General features: G+C 38.4%; 1 protein-coding gene across 2 annotated transcripts in view; it reads right to left on the reverse strand.

Moving 5' to 3' along the window:
• Positions 1–24,728, reverse strand: part of LOC111142267 (guanylate cyclase 2C) — a 79,728-nt gene that overhangs the window by 21,861 nt on the left and 33,139 nt on the right. For both annotated transcript variants that reach the window (XM_022495319.1, XM_022495320.1), the window contains 7 exons: positions 22,578–22,689; positions 13,259–13,340; positions 10,263–10,368; positions 6,945–7,007; positions 6,325–6,396; positions 5,722–5,826; positions 984–1,070 (listed from right to left, as the gene is read on the reverse strand). In XM_022495319.1, the coding sequence (XP_022351027.1) occupies positions 984–1,070; positions 5,722–5,826; positions 6,325–6,396; positions 6,945–7,007; positions 10,263–10,368; positions 13,259–13,340; positions 22,578–22,689 (627 nt within the window). The remainder of the gene's footprint in view (positions 1–983; positions 1,071–5,721; positions 5,827–6,324; positions 6,397–6,944; positions 7,008–10,262; positions 10,369–13,258; positions 13,341–22,577; positions 22,690–24,728) is intronic.

A 24,728-nucleotide genomic window follows, 5' to 3' on the forward strand; every position in this document is an offset into this window, starting at 1 on the left:
TTTTACTTTAAAAATACTAATTCCTTAATATTTGCCCCAGCATTGCATCTTAAGAGGCAACTGACTGTGGTTAAATGGTTACATCTAATATGAAACAAAGTGTTGATCCTAATTTTTTTTTTTTTTTAAGTGTTTCTGCTGACCACTTACTCCATCTGTGATCTTGGGTGTATCTCTGGTCTTCTACTTCAGTTAAAAAAATATGAATAATACAGCCTTGCCTTTCTGAAAGGATGAGCTAGGCTTGTTATGTTTTAAAATATAATTGGTCTCATTCTATTTTGAAAGAGTCTGTTTCCTTCAGTTATGAAAGGGGAAGGCCTCCCCTCCACCCCACCCTAGGTTTTCGGGCTGCAGTGTTTCCCTCTGGTGGCCAGATGTGTCCTTGCAGAAATTGGTTTTCAGCCTGGATCACAGGAATGAAAAGTGGCAAAGAGGGTGGGGATTCTATAATGTTTTAAAAAATGGATTCTGATCCTAGATGACTTTCAGGCGATTTAAGACTGTATCAAACAGGTCAATCTTGGGACGGATTTTTCTTCATTCTTGAATGAGGTCCTGGTCACTGCTATCCACTTTCTTTTTCATATCTTATCTGGGAATATTCATGTTCAAAGTCATTATTGCCTTATGCAAGAGGGTTGCCTGCCCTTAATAGATTTCTTGTAAAAAGTTGAAGATTGGTGTCTTGCATGTAGCTTAATATGATTTTGCTTTCTAGGAAGTCTAAGAAAATTTGTGCCCCAAACTCAGAGAAGAAAAAATATGAACATAAAAAGTAGAGCTTGTGTATAGAACATTTACTTGTAAATATGAAGCACATGCATTATTTACAAAATCCTCAAAACAACCCTCTGACATAGGTTCTATTTTTATTATCATTTTACAGGTTAAGAAACCAATGCTCAGAGAGTTTGAAAGCCCGCTAGATCTGTTTTCCTTTTTCATTTTCATAAATGCCTTCATGTTTGCAGGTCTCTTACCTTAGCAATATCATACAAGACCGAGATCTTAAACTCCCAATCCATGAATGTACCATCGGGGTACGAGATGGTGTCATTTAAAACTTCCTGAACGACAGAAAAAGAAAAGAAGTTGTCGCAAGGAGGGATACTGTGGAGAGACGATTAGAGGTTAATAATCTAATCACGGGGACCTGGGGCTCAGAAACAAACTGAAAAAACTCTGTCACCCTGGGTTTCTTAAAATGTATTTCTTTTCTTCCCTACGAAACATCGGGCAGCTCTCACAGCAATGAAATGAGCAGGAGATACCCCGAGTATCCCAAATCCTGGTTCTTCTACCTGCCAGGGGTAAAGGAATGAGCAGACACCTGCCTGGAACGTGGGTTGTTGGTCCAATTTGCAGGTGGCTGGGCTGCAGGGTCTTGCTCACTGAAATTCCACTAGTGTGTTTCAACCAGGAATTGCTATTCAGGAATCCCTTCCTTAGGCTTATGTTTTATGATCAGTTGCATCCATTAGCTTACAGCCCTAAGTTTTCTTTACATTTACCAGGTCCCCTGTCAATAAGAGTGAGATCTTATATTTTGCATGCATTGTTTCACCTAGAATTTTGCACTCACCATTTTAATATGATGACGGTTCTATCAAGATAAAGGGTTTTAGCAAAGCCAGTAACTATTCTTCACAGTAAAACTTGAACAGCTGAACAATAGCTCCATCTGACCTTTAGTTTTAACTCAGGCGTTGCACCAATAATTTCCAAAGAAGGGGCCAAAGTCATTAATCATGTCAGATAAGGCTGCCTTGGCTGTGGGTTCCAGGCCTGGCTAAGGGAGGGAAATTAGGAGCAGACAGACTCTAAAGTAATTCTTTCCCTTAGCACCTGACATATTTTGTATATTTATTTATTATCTCTTCTCCCTATGAAAATGTAAACTCTGTGATAATCTTTGCTCTGCAATATCTAGACCAACGTCTGGCATGAATAGATGGCTCATAACTATTTGTTGCCTAAATGAATCAATTGTTCCTAGCAAGGTTAGCCAACGTGTTGTTGTATATTTATGAGATGGGAAGCACATTGTCTAGGGAGAGACTGGTCCATTTGTTTTCTTATAAAAATAGGTTTGGATGGGATTTGCCATGGATGGAAGCCTAAAGGGATTATGTCAGGGAGGGAACTATAAAATTTGCATTGGCACAGCCTTTGCTTTGAGATTCAAGACACAAAGGAGTCACTTCCTAGAGAAGGGTCTGCTGTCTGCTCCCAACATGAGTTAGCAATGCCAGAAGGGGGCCTAGGACCGCTCAGGTAATAGTCGTTTCCTACTTTAGGGCAGAGTGCCGAAAAACACTACCTAAATATTGACTGGGCATTTTAGGGATTAAAAGGCCAAATGAAACCCTTGACTAAGCCCTGTGAATTGGTATTCTAAAATTTCATCTCACAGAAATCAAATGAATCAGTTTTGGTCTAGCCCTCCTATGAACATTTCTATAGATGGTCGCTGACTTACAATGGTTCAACTTAACAATTCTTCTAGTTCGTAACAGTGGTGTGAAAGTGATATGTATCCAGTAGAGAACATACTCCAGATTTTGAATCTGGATCATTTCCCCTGGGCTGGCGATTCATGATGCTGGGCAGTGCGCCCCCAGCCAGCCACTTGATCACGGGGTAAATAACTAATACACTTACAACCGTTCTCTGCTCATAAAGCCCTCCCGTTTCTCATTTTCAGTACAGTGTTCAGTACATTACATGAGATAGTCAACTCTTTATCATGAACAGGCTTTGTGTTAGAAGACTTTGCCCAGCTATAGGCTAATAATGTAAGCATTCTGAACACATTTAAGGTTGGCCAGGCTAAGCTACACTGTTTGTTTGTTTAGATGTATTAAATGCATTTTTGACTTGAGATATTTTCAACTTAGGATGGTTTTATGGGGATGTAACCCATTGTAAATCAAGGAAGCTCTATAATTTTGAAAGACTTGAAGCTGTTATTATTAGGAATGTATGTTTATTTTATATCAGCATCAACTTAAATAATAATTTTCAGCACTGATTAAAATCATCATATGAGTTTTCCATGACCTTTTGATAATGATGTATTATATTAATATTTTTTCTTTCATAGAATTAACCATATCTGACTATATTATGCTTTTTATACCCAACTGGCTTAGAGTTACTAGTATTTTATTTATAACTTTTCCACCTAATTTCATAAATGTGGTTAGTCTTTAATCATATTTTACCATCAACTTTATGTTAGCCTTGTTGAATATTAAATGAATTTAGAAGATGTTCATTTTTCATTTAACATTGGAATAGTATTTATGTGGACAACAAGAATTATTTTTTGAAGTTTTAAAGAATTAAGTTGAATCTGGTATTATCTATAATGGAAATTATAATTTCTTGTATCTTTTTTTTTTTTTTTTTTTTTTGGTTAAAGAGAGGTAGACTGTCATGTGCAGCGCTTCATTTGTTTGGAGGTTCTAGTAGGGAGTGCAGCTACTTGTAAACCCTTGGCCGGAGGATGGTCCTCTCCTCTATCGGGGAAGGTTGTCGTCCTCTCTGATGGAGCGTGCAGCTTTGGGGGGGATGCACATGGAGTGGTAAGGAAGGAAGGGGACAACTGTCTAGCCAGCCAGATCAGCTGAATCAACCCTGGTGATCAATGGGGTGACAGATGTCACAGCCAGATGGCCCTCACATCCTCTTGTATTATTATTGTCCTAAAGTTTTTAGTTTTTGAGTCAAATTTCCATGATTATTTATATTGCTTCTGAAATTTTTCTTTTTTTTAAAGATTTCATAATTTAATAGCCATGAAATAATCTTTCACAACTGAAAATACCTTTTTTTCATAGCTTTATTTTTTATTCCCATTTTCGTTTAAAAATTTTAATTAGAAGTAGGAGACGCTTTTATGGGCTTTTTTTCAAAGTTCTTATTTAAATTCCAATTAGTTAACAAATAGTGTAATATTAGTTTCAGGTATAGAATTTACTGATTCAACATTTACATATAACACCCAGTGCTCATCAAAACAAGTGCCTTCCTTAATCCACATCACCCATTTAACCCATCCCCACCCACCTCCCATCTGGTAACCATCAGCTGGTTCTCTACAAAGTCTTATTTTAAAAATAATCCATTTTTAAACTGGATTATTAGGTTTTTGGGTGTTGAGTTTTGTAAGTTCTTTATAGATTTTGGATACTAGCCCTTTATCGGAGATGTCATTTGTAAGTATCTTCTCCCATTCCATAGGTTGCCTTTAGTTTTGCTGCTTGCTCCCTTCACTGTGCAGAAGCTTTTTATTTTGATGAAGTCCCAATAGTTTATTTTTGCTTTTGATTCCCTTGCCTCAGGAGACGTGTCTATTAAGAAGTTGTTGGGGCCAATGTCAAAGCTTTTATGTTTTATATTTAAAAAACCTCATGAAAGTACTTTAAAATTCTTTTTAATAATAGTTAAACTTTGTAAGTTTCCTTTCCTTGGGCCATAGTTATTCTTCTAAATTTTGCATTGAATAGATTATTTTTTAAGGAGAAAATAGCATTTAGGGCTATTATTTTTTTTCTTGAGGGTAGTTTTGAGTTTATGCCACACATTTTGAAAGCTACTCTTCTTTTTTTTGAATTGAATCAAAGCTTATTTAAAAAAATTCTAAGTGACTAATTTTAAAATTTTATTATTTAAAAATTATATTGTATTGTGACTATTTGGACCTCTTTGAAGTTGCTGCTGCCCCGGTTCTTAGTATTTTGGCTTTGTTGTAGGGCAGACAATGAGGTTACTTTTAATTAAGACAATTAGGAAACTATGTCTGAATGTAGCTCAAAGGCAGTGACCACACATCCTTGCTTGCCTGGATCCAGTTACAGTTTTTATCTGCTGTTCCAACATAATTGCTATAGTATCCCTTTCCTTCTCAAAGTATTCTGATAAACTATATGGTCACCCTACTCAAAGGTATTTAGAAGGCTGAAAGCTCTTGTAACATATGCCTAGAATGTGCTCAAGGTGAGGTGCAAATATTTCCATGCTCTTTGATCCAATTATCCTGGATTCCTTTCTGCTCCTGCCCATTTCCCCATTCCAGTCCTGTTTCTGCTTGAAACCTGACTTTGTTTCTTGTATGTAAATGGTTCTCATGTATTCCTGCCCTTCTGAACTACCCAGCGATTTGATATTCCTAGCTTGAAGCTTTGTTCTTCCCAAGAACTTGGTTCAGCCCTGTCTTACTTGTTCTTTCTGCTTTGGACTTGCTCAGCCAGAACGCCTGACCACATCTGGCAACTGCTGGGCCACCCTTAATCCCTCCCAAAGGAGAGAAAGGTGGGAATTTAGACTGTAGCAGAACCAGGACTTATGGACAAGTCTCCAGTGCTTATCTGATGCTATCATAATGACTATCCATTTTTCTCTTAATATAAAAGCAAGTTTGCAAGTAAAATAAAATGAATTTAGAGGTACTCACTTTCCCACATCTATTCTCCGGCTTTTCAATCTACACTCCTATTTTTGGCTTGGTTTTTGTGTTTTGTATTTTGGTACAGATGTAATAAGACTGGTTGAGGAAGTCTAAGTGATCTAATTGGAAAGCATATGGACCTACCACTTTTTCCTAATAATTCTCTGATATTCTTTCACTGGGTAAACAATTTAACATTTCTACTCAATACTGTTTTTCCCATATGGCTGGCCAGTTAGGAAACAGGAAATGATCACGGTTCTTACCCGGAGGGATCCTCTCTCGCAGTATTCGATCACCCCGTAGATCATGGTATCAAGCTTCACTGTGCCGTAGAACTTGGTGAGGTTGTAATAGTCAATCTGAAGCAACTAAGGTAATGTGTTTAATTATAAAGCAAGTCAGCCAGAGAGCAGGGCCACGGTAAGAATTAATACACTAATAAGACATGCACGCCATGCTTCAGGTCTTTGGGAAGACATACTGTTCCTGGTATATTGGAATGTCAGCACATTCCTCATGGACACTATGTCTTCCTCAACAGTTTTTATTTTATCAGCAAGGAGACTGGAAGATAAACCTTTGACAACGCTCTAATAATATCAGGGCCATTTTCAAGGACATGCTAGTAGATTTCTAATATGTTTTACACCAGTAAACACCACTCTTCAACTTCTGTTGGCTGAATTTTCAACAAGGAGAAGTAGAGTCTCTTCCATTTCTTGGTCTGAGGGTTTTTTTTTTTTTTTTTTTTTTTTTTTTTTAAATTCCATCCCCCATAGCATCTGTATCCACCAGGGATTTGAGTGCTCGGGAAAGATGGAGTGAAGCTATTTCTCATTTAAGAATTTCAAGTAAGGGACACATACCTTGTTCAATTCTATCTTCTGTTTCTCAGTGAAATTGCCATCGTTGTGCTTGAAATCCTTTAGAATGACTCGCTGCAAAGATCATTTGAATTAAGGAGATAATGTTGTAGCATGACCACGTACATGCATATTATAGTAATTTGTTGTGCGTCTATCTTCCCCTCATACTGCAAGCTCTGGAGAGCAAGGACATGATTTTATTGATATTTACATCCTGGGTGCTTAGCCCCTGGCATAGGCTCAGGTCTGCATGTTTCTTTAAGAACAGGTAAATGAAGAAGGATGGCCCAGGGAGGAAGGAAGATACAAAACCCCCTTATAGGATTATATCCCCACTGTGGCAAGCCACGGTGTCATCCTATGGTGGTTTGGGCAATTCTCTTTTTCCTTCCTACTCTCTACCCCTCTTAAAAATTCTATTTGTCCTTCAGTTTGTCCAGGACTATGAGTTTTGTAACTGTGAAGCTCAGTCCTGCCCATCCCTGTGAAAAGTTCCAGGAACAACCCCGTGGGTCAACCTGCGCCATTACACGGTCAGTGTCAGGGACCAGGGCAACAATGAGCAGAAGGCCTGGAACACAGCCTGACTGAGAGTTTAGAGAAGCAGAGGAGACTGTCACCTTTTTGTCGTATTTGCACTGTCGGAGTCTCTGAATTGTATCTCGTCTCTTGTCATCATCGATCTGGCACAAGAAAAGACTGATTATTATACAAACTTCCTATCTTGTCCCATCTACTGCGAAGGCAGAGAAAGAGGCTCTGCTTGGTGGGTTGTTGGTTCACAGTGTGCTGGGCAGGCTCCCAGCATCACTGTGACAATTGCCTTGTGTTTCCCTGTCACTACTCACCTTCCCTCCCCACCAGGGTCTTCCCTCCAGATATCTACCTCTCCTGGCCCATTCTGCTGGGAATCATAGTCTGTGGCTACAGACAGGTGCTCCCAGGGGAGCCTGTTGAGCCCTTGAGTTTCAAACTTACACCTCAGGGCCCAATTAGCAATGCAAGTAAGGACACTGGTTGGGGTGCCTCAGGGGGCAGCCATCAGCTCTGGGTTTAGCCTAGAGTTGCCCGATCACCTGATTTGTCAAAAGAAGCTAGTAATATGGATTTTCCTATGCCATTTCCCAAATTTTTATATTTGGCAATTAATTTTAAAAGACGTTAAATAGTGACTGAAACAAGATACAGACACACACACACACACACACACACACGCACACACACACACATGCACACACACACATACACACACATACATGCACACACACATGCACACACACACGCACACACATGCACACACATGCGCACACACACATGCACACACACATGCACACACACATTGCGCGCACACACACATGCACACACACATGCGCGCACACACACATGCACACACACGCACACACACATGCACACACACATGCACACACACACATGCACACACACACATGCACACACACACACACATGCACACACACACATGCACACACACACACACACACACACACACACACCACTGCAGGCTAGATGTGGCTCTTGGTCTGCCAGACTTCTGGTGTCAAGGCAGAAAACAAGATTGAGAACTACTGCATCTTATAATTTGGTTCTCATAGAAACCTGTGATGTATTATGATATTGGTTCAAACTTACCCCGCGGGACCTTTTGAAACGGGAGCAAGATAAACTATATCAAATTCCAAGCATGTAGCCTGGCACAGTGCTGATTCATAAATGCCAGATGTCTTCTCTTCCTCGTCTCATTTTACTAATGGGCCACGTGCAGGTTAAATGACAGTGTCACATACGGGCACGTTAAAATCCCAGCTTGCTGCCTTGTCTCATATTCTTTTTTCTGGGCCCTCGATTAGGTCATTTAAACCATTTGAACCTCAGTACTTTCTCTGGGAAATTCTAACTGACATGGGTATTGGGCATCAAACACAACAACGTTTGTGAATTTTTTTGGCAAATTTCAGTATTTTATCCTCAAATGAGTTATCTTCATCATTGTTTTCATCTGTCACTCTTCCCTTTGACCTTCCTGACTTCTCTCTGTGTCTGGCTGCTTTGGTTTTCTGTCCCTTTCTGAACTCGTACAGGGATGTAGTCTTTCTCATCCCGTCCCTTGGTCTTGTTTCCTTATCTCTGCTTTCAGCGTGCACCTGGGACTTGAACCGCTTCCTGTCTGGTGGTGTGGCATTTCCCCTCTGGCTGACCTTCTTGGGCTTTCTCCCTGTTCCACTTGACTCACAGCACTGGAAAACCTCTCCTGACAGCTCGTCCTTGTCCACCTGCTTCCCATCTTGCCTGAAACTCAGAGTGACCGTGACTCCCCATGCCCCGAATCACCTCTTGGGTCTTAAGCTTATTGCCCCAAAGACTCTCTTAGGCAGGTGAGTGGCTAATCTGATGAATTAATGCATACAAGTTCTGTAATGTCTGATGAGGGATGGATGGGTTCTATGTCTAGGAATATCTACATTTGAAGAAAACAGAGACACAGTATTTTAGGCTTCATTGAAAAGAACAAATATGAAACGTGGGCTTTGAGGCAGCAGGGGAGGCTCGTGAGGAGGGGAGGCATGGCTGGATGTGTGCGGAGGTGGGCCACGTGGGAGCCCATCCTGGTCTCACACCAGAGGTGGAGGAGCACTCACTCCTTCTAGAGGTCTCCTTCCTGCTTCTGGGGGGTACTGCCAGTTCATCACTTAGGTCTAGAAATTCTCCCTCGGGGAGTCCAATAATGTTACGGTCATTTGTACCTTTCTATGAATTACTGCAGGATGGATTTTATCCTGATGCTTGCCTGAGGTAGAGGGGTCTTTGCAAATAGGAGTTTTATGTGTGAGGTTCCCAGCGCCACAGAGGGTCATTCAGAACAGAGCATTATTGGCGACAAGGGAGGTCTAGTCCAGGTACAGCATGAGGGGTTCCTAGTTCTTAGAGCATGACCTGTAGGGGACGGATGGAGTGCCAGGAGCTAAGCACACACTCGACCCAGGCTGCAATTTTACTTTTGCTGATTTTAGGCAGGGAGGCAACTCAAGTCACACTCTCCTGTTGACTTGGCCCTGGGCTGGGGAACCCCACTATGCCCTTCATGTGGAGGTTCTGGGTCTCCTTCTTCTCTTAGTGTGTTTTGGTATAAAAACTCTGTAAGAATATGGTGAATGGTAGGTTTTAGGATCTTAGACTTCACAGTTAGACACACTAGGTTCAAACTATGACCACGTTCCCCAGGTTCTAACCCTGTTACCTCACAGGGCTCGGGGGAAGACAAAACGGGCCTAAGAAGGGTTCAGTAAGTGTCCACTCTTATTATTTGCAGTAATCCTGTTCATAAGCTGTGTGTGACCCTGCACTGCTTTCTAACCCCACATCCTTTGGTTTCCTCATCAGCAAAGTCATGATAAAGTTTAACTCGTGAATTCCTTGCGGTAAGCACCGCAGGGCTCCAGCACTGGCTGCCCTGAAGGCGAGTGATTACTCCTGGCTGCTGTTGTATGTCCTGGCTGAGGGAGATGCAGGCAAATGTCAGCAGAGGCCTTTTTCTTCCACAGCCAGCAAGATAAGCCATACATCCTTAGCGTGGGCAGAGTCGCAGCCAAGGCTTAGGGGAGCGCAAAAGCTCTGTACGTTTCTACATTGCTTCCATGACAAATGCACACCATATGCATTTCCCTTCTGGGTCAGAGGCAAAGAGGAAGTAACACACCAAATCTCGGCCTCCATGAAGGGTTCATTGGATCCACCAGCTGACATTTAGGGCACTGGAGGATCAAAGGGAAGACGGGAAGTTGAGAATCAGAAAATGTCTAAGTCTTAGATTCTCAAGCAAATAATCCCTGCTTGGCCCATTTCTTACTGTGCTACCAGTCTTGTCAAATACCTGGCAAGTTGCACCAGCCCTAGAATTCCTCAACAGGTGAGGTTTGCCTTACCTTCAGGCTAATTTGGTTGGTCTCATTGGTCTCCAGAGGAAAGATATTTTCAGGAGGAATGTGGGACCATTTTTTCTGACGAAGTTCATGTTCTTTTTTATATTTTCTATGAAAGGAACAGAACCAGTCAATAGGTATTTATTAACATTCATGTCATTTAGCTTCTGGACACTAAGAGAAATTTAGAACCCTGATTTTCTCAGGTAGATATGTGGTGAGAGTTGTTAGCCCAATGGTATGACTCCATGTTCTCCAAACTGGTGAATGCGGACCATTAGGTCAGCTGTAAGGATTTCTGATGATGGTTTATTTTTTTCTTCCTTCCTTCCTTCCTTCCTTTCTTTTATTTCTTTTCTTTCCATTTCATTTCATTGTCTTAGTCCTTCACTAAGGCAGCCCTTCACTATTATAAAGAATCTGAACAGATGATATAGAAAGAGTAAGGAAAAAACAGACACAATTCAAGACTGGTAAGCTTGAAAAGCAAATATGTTAATTTTTAAGCCACCAGAGAATACACTAAATTCCTAAACAAGCCTGTTCTTTTTATGCATTTATGCCTTTAAAAAACAAGTATATGAAGAAAATAGAAAAGCACGGAGAAAATGTAACATGTATTTCAGTATTCAAAATGTCACTGTTTTACGTGTTTCCCCAGATAGTACAGATAAAGCAGAATTCTTGGGTTATAAGAAACACTTACAACTTTGCAGATATTGTCAAACTGTTTCCCAAAGTGGTTATACCACTTCCCAGCCTTTCAACATGAGAATTCCCATTTCTTCCAGATTCTTAACATTTGGTAATATCAAACTTTTTTTTTTTTTTTTTTACCATTATGATGTATGTGAGATGGTGTTTATTGTTTTGGGTTTCATTTTTTTTTTTTATTATAGAGAGATTCAATATCTTTTCAAATACTTTCTAGCTACTTTATAGAATATATAGTTATATAAATTCATTCAAAATTTTGCCCATATGTCATAATTTCATGAGTTCCCTATATATTCTACAAAACAGATCCTTAGTCCTTTTGAGTTGCAAGTATTTTCTTTTAGTTTATTGCTCATTTTAACTTTGTTGTATAGAACATTTAGTTTTTATTGTGGCCACATTTATTTTGTTTCATTTATGACTTTTATTTTTTATCTTAACTGAGAAACATTTTCCCACTTGAGATCATAAAGTCTTTTTCTATTAATGTCCTCTTAGTTTTGAAGTTTGAATTTCACCTTTAAGTCTTTATTCCATTTATAATCCATATGGAATGAATTCTATATTTGTGTATGGTTTCAGGTAGGATTTTAATTTCATTTTTTCCATGTTGCAGGCTTACTATGCCAACATCATTTCCCGATTGACTTGTAATGTCACCCCTAGCATATTCCAAATTCTCATGCTTGCTGTGTCTGCTTCTGGAATCTGAATTGGCCTGTTTGTCTTTGAGTTTATCTTTGCTTGTTTGCTTATCGTTATTTGACAAACTTCTACCTACTCACCTTCTTAGGTCATTCATGATGCCCTTCTTAATGGATTCTAAGCAGAAATGACTATTTTCTTTCTATGCTTCCATCTAACGCTGAGTATTCCTCTATTAATCACATATAAAACAGCATATCATTGACCAATGATTATGATCCTGGAGCCAAGAAGGCTTTTGGCCTTAAAGGCTCTCATCTCTTCATTCCAAGAGACTCCACATTCCAAGAGTCATGTGTCATTCATACTGGAACAGAGGTTGCCATAAATCATTCACTACTTTCCTTATTTAAGCAGTTGTAATGGAAAACTCTAAGGATAACATGTATCTACCAGATTTCCTTGTGGACACACCATTGGGAAGCCCTGTCTCTGCCTGTTTCCATCTGTTACTGTCTCTCACCTTTGATTTCCTCCCTACCTTAACCTGACACTCATTTGGACTTGGTTTCTGAAGGAAAACAGCTGCATCTCTGACCTTGCTCTTGACTGGCTTTATTCTCCTCAAATTTTGGTTTCTGGTTATCTTCAACTAAATGGCCATCATACACAGTATATGTGTATATACAGCTCAAATTTGGGGTAAGCAGTTACAGCAGTCAAGTTCTGCCTTCAGACTGAACAGAACAATCGACTTCCTTTCCTGGAGAAACCGTTACCTGACATATAATAGACTGGACTCTCTCGTGAGACAGTACAGTGCTACACAGATCAAAGTGTGTGATGCGAAGAGAAAAATTGTTGTCCGGTACAGTTAGGAAATGGAGGTGATCCTGACAATATAACAGGATGGAAAGTTTTATGAATTTAACATACACAGATTAGTGTAGTGTGGCATTCACTCATTCATTTATATGTTCAACAAATATTTCTGAGTATACACTATGCCTCTAACACTGTGCTGGGCATTTCCTCTGTCCAAATTGAGTAGAACAACCATGAAACTGAGGGTCAGAAGGCTTGAGTGCTAGTTTTGGTCCTACAGCTACCTGGTGATGTGATTCCAGACAAGCCATTTGGTTTTCTGGGTCTCTTTCCCCATGCTACAATGGGAGGTTTGAAGTAGATGATTTCTGGACTTTTCCAGCCTGAACACTAAATAATATAGAGATTGAAATTTCCCACAACATACCAATAAGACAGCAGAAGAGCTATTTCCACCTATAGGATGCCTATTGTATGGTAGTCACTATCCACAGCTTATTTCAAGTTCTCACAACAGTTCGGATGAGGATACTGAAGTTAAGTAACATGTGATAATACACTAAAACCCCACCACTAGTAAGTCACAGAACTGAGACAGATATGAGTTCAGGTGTCTCGAACTGATCCATTCAATACTACTTTGCCCTTGGTGTGGTCTTTGATGCAGAATGCCTTCATGATCTTAGATCTATCTAGACACCTTCTTGTGAATGTACATTATCCTTGAATGACATCAGACTTCTGCATCTCCCTGCCCTCCCCCACCCCAACCCACTCTCTGGACACAGCAAGACAAAGAGGGTGGTGGGTACCTCAGCACCAGAAGAGCAATGAGCAGGAGCAGAACCACAGCTCCTGTGAGAGTGAAGACTGCAATCAACAGGACTTGAGGGCCTGTGGCAGAAAAGACAGTGAAAAATGCATTAGTAAGGAAACACATTGAAAGGAATAAGGAAACACATAAGGAAACACATGAAAAACATTTCAAAGATTCTAGATGTATAATCTAATTTGAAGAAGGGAGAAGGAGAGAACTTCGAAAAAAAAAACCTCATCTTTTACAAATCTCTTCTTTGGTAATATAGGTCCTGTATCTGTGGTCTCTGAGGAAAACTACCTGGATTATGCTAGGGAAAGTGGTTTAATGTCAACAGTCTTTAGAGTCTGCACACTGTGTCTCTTATGGGAATCACCAAAGGTTACAAGAACATGAAATAGTTTCCAGTATGTAAATAATTTTGGTGGAAACCCACCTGATGTCCTTGAAACCAATATACCTAAGAAGAATTCACAGAGGAAGAAAGAGTCAACTATGTTTTTAAAAGATTTTATATATTTATTTGAGAGGGAGAGAGAGAGAGAGAGAGGAAGAGAGAGACTCTGCAAGCGGTGGGAGGGAGAAAGGAGAAAGGAGAAAGACAAGCAGACTCCACTTGCTGAGCGTGGAGACTGACGCAGGGCTTGATCTCACAATCCTGAGTCGTGAATCAATCTGTCTGAATCATGACCTGAGTCTGAATCATGACCTGAGTCGAAATCAAGAGTCGGACACTTAACTGACTGAGCCACCCGAGGCCCCAGAGTCAACTATTTTTTAATACCAAGCACAATCAGAGGAAAAGACAGTCACTGTGGAATATTAAAAGTCAGTGTTGCCTGCTGGTTCTTCCCAAGGGCTCCTGGGTCATTGACAGAAGTCAATGAAGGATGTAAGTGATTTAATTTATTAAAGCACACATATGCAGGTGGAGTTGTAAAGGTGAAGGAATTTAAGAGACTGACAGAAAGGCAAGTGGAATTCAGGAAAATGGGGATCCAACCCAAGGAAGCATTGAATCAGAAACTGAAAACGCAGAGGAAGAGGGCTAAACTGAGAAGGACAGCAACAGTAAAACTGTACAAGAAAGTCATGGTTCATATATGCCACAATGGATTCTGGTTAGAATAGGAAGTGAGTCCAAGAAGGAAAAATGGAATGGATTCTAAGCAATAGAGTCTTATTTCGCTTTATATAAATAATAATGATGAAAATGTTACTAATTTTCAACTTATAGAATCAACTTATAGGTAAATGACAGAGCGTTTATATGGTTACCAAATAAATATTATCGGCTATGACAAATTAAAGAAAAATACAGGAGAATCTGGGAGGTAGGAAGGACGTAGTAGGAAGGATAGAGATAGTAATACCTTCCTCTTACCAAACTGGGAAGCAAGAAGCTTTTATTTTATTTTTTAAAGATTTTATTTATTTATCTGAGAGAGAACAAGTGGAGGGAGAAGGGCAGAGGGAGAGGAACAAGCAGATTCCCCATTGAGCAGGGAGCCCAACATGGGGCTTGGTCCCAGGACCCTGGGATCATACCCTGAGCTGAAGGCAGATGCTTAACCGACTGAGCCACCCAGGAGCTCCATGAAGTTTTTTATATAGTTTGGTAGAACAATACTAGAAGCTTATGCATATTAACTAAAATTACAAAGGTACCCAACAAATGTACTGACAAATATAACTATATTGAGAAAAGGTTAGAAAAGAAGTAGGGCTGGTGAAGATGAACTAAATCTTTTATCAATACAAGAAATAAACAGATAAGATCCAAAGCTTATGAATCATGAATATATGCATATTATTTAGAAATATGCAATTATGAATATATGCATACTATTATGCATATGAATTATGAATATATGCATATTATTTAGAAATATGCAACAAACTAAAGGCAGAAGTGACTCAGAGACCGGATCTGACAAAGGAGGGACCAGGCACACTCACATTCCATTATGAACATTTTTTTTTTTTTTAAAGATTTTATTTATTTATTTGACAGAGAGAAATCACAAGTAGGCAGAGAGGCAGGCAGAGAGAGAGGAGGAAGCAGGCTCCCTGTTGAGCAGAAAGCCCGACGTGGGGCTTGAATCCAGGACCTGGGATCACGACCTGAGCCGAAGGCAGCGGCTTAACCCACTGAGCCACCCAGGCGCCCCCATTATGAACATTTTTACTATTGGATTTTAACAGCACATGTATGAATTTTCTTCACTAAAAATGTCTCCATGCTTTCTATAAGGGGTAACTTGGAAGGATTTATGCTTTGATAACTAACACAGCCCTTGGTCTCTGCTTCTTATCTTGTTTTCTGCTAAGGGGATTTTTTTTTTTTATTATTATTACCTTACGTTGGTCACCATACCAGTACATCGTTAGTTTTTGATGTAGTGTTCCAAGATTCATTGTTTACATATAACAACCAGTGCTCCATTCAATATGTGCCCTCCTTAATACCCCAACCAGGGTCACCCAGCTCCCCACCCACCTCCCCTCTAAAACCCTCAGTTTGTTTCTTGGAGTCCACAGTCTCTCACGGTTTGTCTCCCCCTCTGATTCCCCCCTTCACTTTTCCCTTCCTTCTCCTAATGTCCTTCATGCTATTCCTTATGTTCCACATGTAAGTGGAACCATATGATAATTGACTTTCTCTGCTTGACTTATTTCACTTAGCATAATCTCCTCTAGTCCTGTCCATGTTGATACAGAAGTTGGTTATTCATCCTTTCTGATGGAGGCATAATATTCCATGGTATATATGGACCATATCTTCTTTATCCACTTGCTTGTTGAAGAGCATCTTAGCTCTTCCCACAGTTTGGCTATTGTGGATATTGCTGCTATGAACATTGGGGTGCATGTAGCCCTTCTTTTCACTACATCTATATCTTTGGGGTAAATGCCCAGTAGTGCAATTGCCGGGTCATAGGGTAGCTCTATTTTTAATTTTTTGAGGAATCTCCACACTGTTTTCTGAAGTGGCTATACCAACTTGCATTCCCACCAACAGTGTAAGAGTGTTAAGGGGGAAATTTTTAACAGTGAAGATGTGAGCTCTGGATTTCTCTTCTCATCACGCAGAAACAGATTAGTATTTTGCATTTGAATGGGCATATCTGATGGTGCGAATTCTGTTTATTACTGTAATCATCACTCCTATCACCCCCCGCCACCAATGCTATTACCACCACTCTCAAGGTTGGTGTGAGAAATAAATTTCTACTCATCAGCAATTCTACTCATCAGTCTACTGAAATGACACATCCCCTAGACTACAGTGTGAATTGGCAGAACTGGAGGACTTCTGACTGCTGGGTCCTCCTGCATCTCAATTCATATCTGCCCCCGACAGCACGAACATCTCGTCACACTAAATATACTTATGATATTTAAATATACTGTATACTATTTAAATATAATGGTTGTTAATTCAACATATTTTTCAGCTTTGCTTGGTCAAGTCACAGTGGGACATTAGTTCAAAGGTTAAGCTTCAGCTGCCTTCTGGTGGCTGCTATGGTTATCACAGTCTATTTAATTAGATTGACAGTGATGGTAAAATGAGTTTATAAAACCAGGTCATACAATCTGATAGTTGGAAAGAATCTTGGAATCAGTTAACAAATCTCCTGATCTGAAGAAGGAAGAAACTCACACTTAGAGAAGTAAATTGATTAAAATTAATACAGTGTGACTATGTGTTGAGTAGAAACTCAGGATTTATAGTTATTGTCCTTCCTTCCTTCGTCCCTTCGAAGGCACTTTGTTGGGCATATGTGAATAAAGAATAGACCCAAAACCACAATGAGATACCACTTCACACCAGTCAGAATGGCTAAAATTAACCAGTCCGGAACAACAAATGTTGGCGAGGATGTGCAGAGAGGGGAACCTCCTACACTGTTGGTGGGAAGCAAACAGTATGGAAGTTCCCCAAGAAGTTAAAAATAGAGCTACCCTACAACCCAGCAACTGTACTACTAGGTATTTATCTCAAAGATACAAATGTAGTGATCTGAAGGGGCACCTGCACCACAATGTTTATAGAAGAAATTTCCACAATAGCCAAACTGTGGGAAGAGCCGAGATGTCCATCAACAGGTGAATGGCTAAAGAAGATGTGGTATATATACACAATGGAATATTACTCAGCCATCAAAAAGAATGAAATCTTAACCATTTACATCGATATGGATGGAACTGGATGGTATTATGCTGAGTGAAATAAGTCAATCAGAGGTAGATAATTATATCGTTTCACTCATATGCAGAATTTAAAAAACAGAACAGGATCATAGGGGAAGAGAGGAAAAATGGAATGGGAAGAAATCAGAGAGGGAGACAAACCATGAGAGACTCTTAATCATAGGAAACAAACTGAGGGTTGTTGTAGGGGAGGTGGGTGGGCATATGGGATAACTGGGTAATGGGCATTGAGGAGGGCACGTGATGTGATGAGCACCAGGTGTTAAACATGCAAAGTGATGACTCACTAAACTCTACAACTGAAACTAATGATGTTCTATATGTTGGCTAAGTGAATTTAAATAAAAAAAAAAGATTAGACCCTACATTTAAACAGTGTAGGGTTTAAAAAATGTGTAAACAAGTGAGTATGATATAAATTCTATGTTAGAAGTCTGGTGGGATGTAAGCGAGATCAATAGCCTCCTGGGATGCTGAGGAACGTAGAAAAATGAAATTTAAGTTAAATGTTGAAGATGAGCAGCTTCTCATCTTCAGGGGGAGTGATACATTTTAATCAGAGAGATTAGTATCACTAAGGGCACAGGGGCATGAAATTGCAAGACTCTTCACCCTCCCTTTTTTTAAGAAGTAGGTAGAAATTGAAGGAATGGGAAAGGGATTTCAGGTAAGAAGAAAGATAAGGCTAGAGAAGAGGGAAGATTAATGGACATTTTGTGCTATAATAAGCCACTTGGACTTTATGGTTAAAGGGGAGCTGCCAATTGAGTGTTAGCAAAATGTAACAACATGACTGGATCCACGCTTTCATTCTGGTGGCAATGTTGGTTGGACGGGAGGTAGACAGGAAGCAGAACTGAAGCAGGAAGTCAGGTGGATGTTATTGTAACCCAGGAGGCAGATGATGATGGTGTGGATGAGGAACAGGAACAAATGTACCTTGTCCATTGCTGTGTCCCAGGTGCTTCGAACACTGAATGGCACTAGTAAATCTTTGTAGAATGAATGAAATAACAGTGATGATGTTATCTCAGATGAACATTCTGTTACTTAGGGGGCAGTTGTGTATCCAGATAAAAGACCAGAGGAATATCTTATTGGTATACTATTTGAAAGATTGAGTTACTTTATTTTTAAAGTTTAAAATTAAATGTAGGAATAGCTGAGTAATGAAAAGCTCTGGCTAAATGAATTTTCTGGTTAAATGAGGATGAAGTGAAGTTGCTCAGAATGATACAATGTCCCTGTAATAAGAATAATATAATGTGAATATTTAATGTGATCTCTTTGGGGTAAATAAGGAGAGCTCTCTCAAAAATTACTTTTTGAAGGGTGTCTGGGTGGCTCAGTGGGTTAAGTGTCTGCCTTTGGCTCAGGTCATGATCCCAGGGTCCTGGTATGGAGCCTCACATCGGGCTCCCTGCTCAGTGGGGAGTTTGCTTCTTCCTCTCCACACCTACCCACTCATGTTCTCTCTTGCTCAAATAAATACATAAAATATTTTTTAAAATTGCTTTTTGAGAAGTTGAGCATTTTACAAAGAACAGATCATTCTACTGAATAAAAAATACCTAAAAACTCTTAAAGAAATACATTAAAAATACAAACTAATATTGTCACTATAATAAGGGAACATAAAAAATAAAAAAATAATAAAATAGCAAAAAAAAAAAAAAGAAAAAGTCCCAACCAACCAACCAAGCAATGAACCAAACAAACAAGAAATACAAGAAAATAAGAAATATAAGAAAAAAATAATTGTAATTCCAAAAGTTACAAAAGAAAAAAGCAGAGAGTTGCAGAAACCCATGAGAAAAGAGATATGTTTCAAAAGTAAGTTTGGTTTAAACTTACAAATCTTGCAGTTGGTTCTAGAGATAATTTAAAATAAAAAGCTTGTTAATGAAAAGAAGTCAACTTTAAAAGGCAATGATAGTATTGTTTTTCTTTTTCAAGATTGCTTTGGATATTGGGAGTCTTTTGTGGGCCCATACAAATTTTAAGATTGGTCTAGATCTGGAAAAATGCTGTTTGTATTTTGATAGGGATTGACTTAAATGTGTAGATTGCTTCGGATAGTATGGACATTTTAATAATATTTGTTCTTCCAATACATAACCATGGAACATCTTTTCATTTCTTTGTGTCGTCTTCAATTTCATCAATGTTTTACAGTTTTCAGAGTACAGGTCTTTCACCTCTTTGGTTAGGTTTATTCCTAGGTATCTTATTATTTGGAATAGGATTAAAGACCTAAAGATGAGACCTGAAACCACAAAAGTCCTAGAAGAGAACAGAGGCAGTAACTTCTTTGACATCAGTCATGCAATTTCTTTATAGGTATGTCTCCTCAGGCAAGGGAAACAAAAGCAAAAGCAAGTTCTTGGGACTACATAAAAATAAAAGGCTCTGCAGAGCGAAGGAAACAATCAACAAAACTAAAAGGCAATCTACAGAAAGGGAGAAGATATTTGCCAATGACATATCCAATAAAATGTTAGGATCCAAAATACATTGAGAACTTAGAAAACACTGAAACGACAATCCAGTTAAAAATGGGCAGAAGTGGCACCTGGGCAGCTCAGTGGGTTAAGCCTCTGCCTTCGGCTCAGGCTGTGGTCTTAGGGTCCTGGGATGGAGCCCTGCATCAGGCTCTCTGCTCAGCAGGGAGCCTGCTTCCCCCCCTCCACCTTCTGCCTGCCTCTCTGCCTATTTGTGATGTCTCTCTCTGTCAAATAAATAAATAAAATATTTTTAAAATATTTAAAAATGGGCAGAAGACATGAACAGACATATATTATTATAATTATTATATGTAATATATATTTTATATATACATTTATATATGTATATTATATATTATATGTATATATGTATATGTATAGATATATGTAAATTATATAATATATAAAAATTTACATATAAACATATAACAGCATAGTATATTATAATTAACATAACTATAAAATATAATTAATAAATATATATTTATATATGTCACATCTTTATATGAAATGGAATATTAGTCAGCCATAAAAAAGAATGAAATCTTGCTATTGGCAATGACATGGATGGAGTTAGAGAGTATAGAGAGTTAGAGAGTTAGAGAGCATAATGCTAAGCGAAAGAAGAGAAAAAGAAATACTATATTATTTCACTCATATGTGGAATTTAAGAAACAAAATCAACAAGCCAAGGGGACAGAGAGAAAGAGAGAGAGAAAGCAAGAAAGAAACTCTTAATTATAGAGAACAATCTTATGGTTATCAGAGGAGAGGGAGATGTGGGCATGGGTGAAATAGGTGATGGGGATGAAGGAGGACAGTTGCTGTGATGAGCACAGGGGGATGTATGGAAGTGCTGAATCACTATACTGAACACCTCAAACTAATTAACACTGTATGTTAACTAACCAGAATTAAAATAAAAACTTGAAAAATGATAACAGTAAACTTGAAATCAGCTCAGGATTGCTTATTGTTTAGAAGAGTGGGAACCTCACTTCCCACCTCCTCCTTGCTTCTTTGCTTTAGCCAACTGCTCATGGCTACTGAATAAAAATACAAGAATCATTTTTAACCATATTTGACTCATGGGATGCAAGAGGACTGAAAACATAGTAAGTGTGTCAAACACATTAACACAATCAAGTGCATCAAATCAGAACTTTTCTCTTTATATCATATCAGCCTCAGTTTCTGGCTACAGACCAGGACTGGGAGAGAAATAGTTCTAGTTTATTTTTTAATATTTAAAAGTGGTAAATTAATATACTCATTATGGAAAAACTTGGAAAATTAAGAAAAACATAAAATAGCAAAAAAAGAAAAGAAAAGTCCCAACCAACCAACCAATGAACCAAACAAACAAACAAATACTAAATATTTCTAGGATCCTATTACTCAGAAGCAACCACTGTTAACATTTTAGAATATTTCTTTACAGTCTATTTCTAACATTGTTTTTACAAAGTCAGAATCTCATTAAATAAAAAGTTGTTTATTTTCCTGTTAATTTACCTTATAAGTTTTCCTATGTCATTTAAAATTCTTTGTAAATAATTATTTTAATTGGCTTATGATATTCTATTTTGGATATATCATCATTTGCTAAATAGTTTTGTTAATGTTTCTTCCTTTTTTTTTTTTTGCATCTTTGGGCATAAATATTTGTCCAAATTTTAACTTTTTTTCTCAAGAAATAGATTAGTAACATGAAATTACTTACTATTCATTGTCATAAGCCTTGGCTAAGCCAGATTTTCCTGAGACATTGTTGTCCAGGACATACCTGGCTGGTCCTGTCCAGTGATGGCAAATGTTAGGTGGTTGCATCGGTAGTCGCATGGGTGAAGTCCTGCTCATGGTAGGGCTTTCCATGACATGACAGGAACTCATTTTAAGTAGGTGGGTAGCCATCATGATAACCCAAGTATGCATCCGATGAGGAAATCGGGGAGACTTTTGAAGCCATGCTCACTGATGACCAATAGCTAATGGCATCTTGTGTTCTTTGCTGAAATATGTATACTTTGAGTTTATTGCGATAAAATGGAATAAGTGGTATTAAGAATACATGTCTCAGGGTGCCTGGGTGGCTCAGTGGGTTAAGCCTCTGCCTTCGGCTCAGGTCATGATCTCAGGGTCCTGGGATCGAGCCCCACATCGGGCTCTCTGCTCAGTAGGGAGCCTGCTTTCTCCTCTCTCTCTGCCTGCCTCTCTGCCTACTTGTGATCTCTCTGTCAAATAAATAAAATCTTTACAAAAAAAAAGAAAGAATACATGTCTTTGTGTTCATTTTGCCAACTGTCAAGTTTAATTTTCTATAGGATAAATTTTGTTGGTAGGTAGGGCATGTATTAAAGAGAGGTATAGCTAAATTAGATTAGGGATATTTTCAGTGTTTAATCAGAAAGGTAATATTCATTAGGCAGGGAAGTAAAGTCCACATTTTACAAACTTGGCAAATCTAATTTAGACAACAAACAAAACAAATGAAAACATAAAAACGCGTGCTAATTGCATAAACCATTGAATGTACTTACCTTACCTGAAGAGCAACTTCATGGAAACAAAATTCACTAAAGGATATCTTACCCTGGCCTGGGAGATCATTAGGAAGTTTGTGGTTCATCCAGATGAACATGGGGTTGTTAGCCACTGGGGTAGTCTTATTTATATGGGTGTCATAGCTCAAGAGAACCCTGTACTGTGTCAGGGCATGAAAAAGAAGAAGGATGAGCAGAAAAAGACATTTTAGAACGACTTCTGATGAGATGGTCCTGCCCAATGACACTTGAATTTCATAGTAACAATTCTCAGCGAAACAAAGTAATGTTTAGCAGCCAGGAGCTAGCTAGTTAGCAACTATTTATTAGTTCACAGCATGAAAGTAGAGTTAAGCTTCAGGTGGGTCAATTATTTTTGTTTCTTTACAATCGTATGCTACTTTATGCTCATACCAGTAACTCCTACCCAACATGGATTCCTTGGGTCTTTAGAGAACTAGTTCAAGTCTCTCATATTACAAAAAAGTTTAAATAGAGACCAAAAGAAATTAAATAGTTAGCTCCAAGTCACAAGATAAGTGAAGTACCAATATTTTTCACAATATTAAGTTGCTACTGAAAATAGTATCTTGAGAAAATGCACTACAGCTAAAATCCATTCATTACCCATTTTGGCATATCAAGAGGCTCTGAAATAATTCATGTTTAAATTTGTCAATTACATAATTTTCAAATCTCTTCTATCCTTTTGCTCTAATGTGCTATCTTGTATGTGATACTAATTAGGTTTCTGAAATAAAAGTTTTCTTTTTCAGCAATCTGCTGATGGGATATATTAGTACATCCTTTTATTGCTGCTGCATATAATGACCATTGTTCTAAATTCAACACCATTCCCTCAAAACTTCCTGGATAAAAGTTTTCCATCTTTAGAAATATACTTTTAACTTGAGAGCATGATCTATAATTGCATATACTAAGTGTAGTAAATATCCTAATATTAGAGGGTAGTACATTGATCTCTATTGAGACTTCCTCTGGATACAGAATAACTTATTCATATCCCTGTGTTTTGAGAACGAATCCCTGGTTTCCCTACATATACATATAATACAGCACAATTGATGGCATTAAATCATCAAAAAATTCAACTACATTTGCCTTCATTGAAAAATTCAGCTAGATTTTCCTTCAGACAGAATGAGTGCACAGAACATTTTTCATACTGAAGAGCAGTTATGAGGCTGATGTGGGATCTTTCTACATGCATTTGCTTCTCTCCAAGAGCATCATCCCAGACATAAATAACTTAAAGAAGAGTATAGTTCTCTTTATAGTTACTATAATAACAGGAGCATTGATGAGACTTTATTTTAAAGTATTCCCATGAAGTGTATGTGAAATAGAGCATTAAATTCAAGGTTTTTATAGTAACTGAAAACTACGGAGTACTTTTCTGAAACGTTGCCCCCAAATTTCTGGTTTAACTTTCTCAATCTAGACATCTTCCCTCTCCTTTCCACATTTTCCATTACAGATATTTTTTAAGAAAGTGGGTCAATATATGCACTAAATATATGACTTAAAGATGTGATAATGACATCGGAAAATCACATGAAAAAATGAATAATTTTTTCTCTTAGATTCCTAGTTATGTCAAGACATGATGTCTTAAAAAAAAACTTTCTACTGACCATTTGGTTGGCAGAACAGGGGCTTTCATACTTTGTGATGGGCACAACTTTGGGTGACATAGAGACAGGTGTTTTATTTTTAAATTAAAAGCTGATCAGTCATCAACTATATGGCATATAAGAAGCCAAGCACTGGAGGCATAGAGAAGTAAGACCCATTCCTTTCCTTAAAGAACCTATATGTAGGTGAGGAGAAAAGAGATAACGTGAATAAGAGCATGACATCATAGGACTGTTTATATGTGTCAGAAAGATGCAAAATTAATGATTTTCATGAGTTCAGATGGAGAGAATAAGAATGTTTCTTTGTAATTTTTAGCTGTGGAAATGAATAAACAATTCTTAGAAAAGCACAGTCATCCTCTCATTGGTATCCCATCAATAGTCTGGTCTTTATATCAATGTATTCTGGGTGGGTATTTTATATAGCCAATAGAGTGTAGACATTCTAAATAAGGTATGGGTCAAAATGTTTAAAGGATACAGTCCTAAGTAGGTCATAATTGTGACTGAAATAAATAACTTGCAGATTTTAAACACAACTT

The sequence above is a fragment of the Enhydra lutris genome, unplaced genomic scaffold, assembly GCF_002288905.1.
Source record: "Enhydra lutris kenyoni isolate GAN:26980312 unplaced genomic scaffold, ASM228890v2 scaffoldscaffold7, whole genome shotgun sequence".
In the NCBI taxonomy this organism is placed as follows: domain Eukaryota; kingdom Metazoa; phylum Chordata; class Mammalia; order Carnivora; family Mustelidae; genus Enhydra; species Enhydra lutris.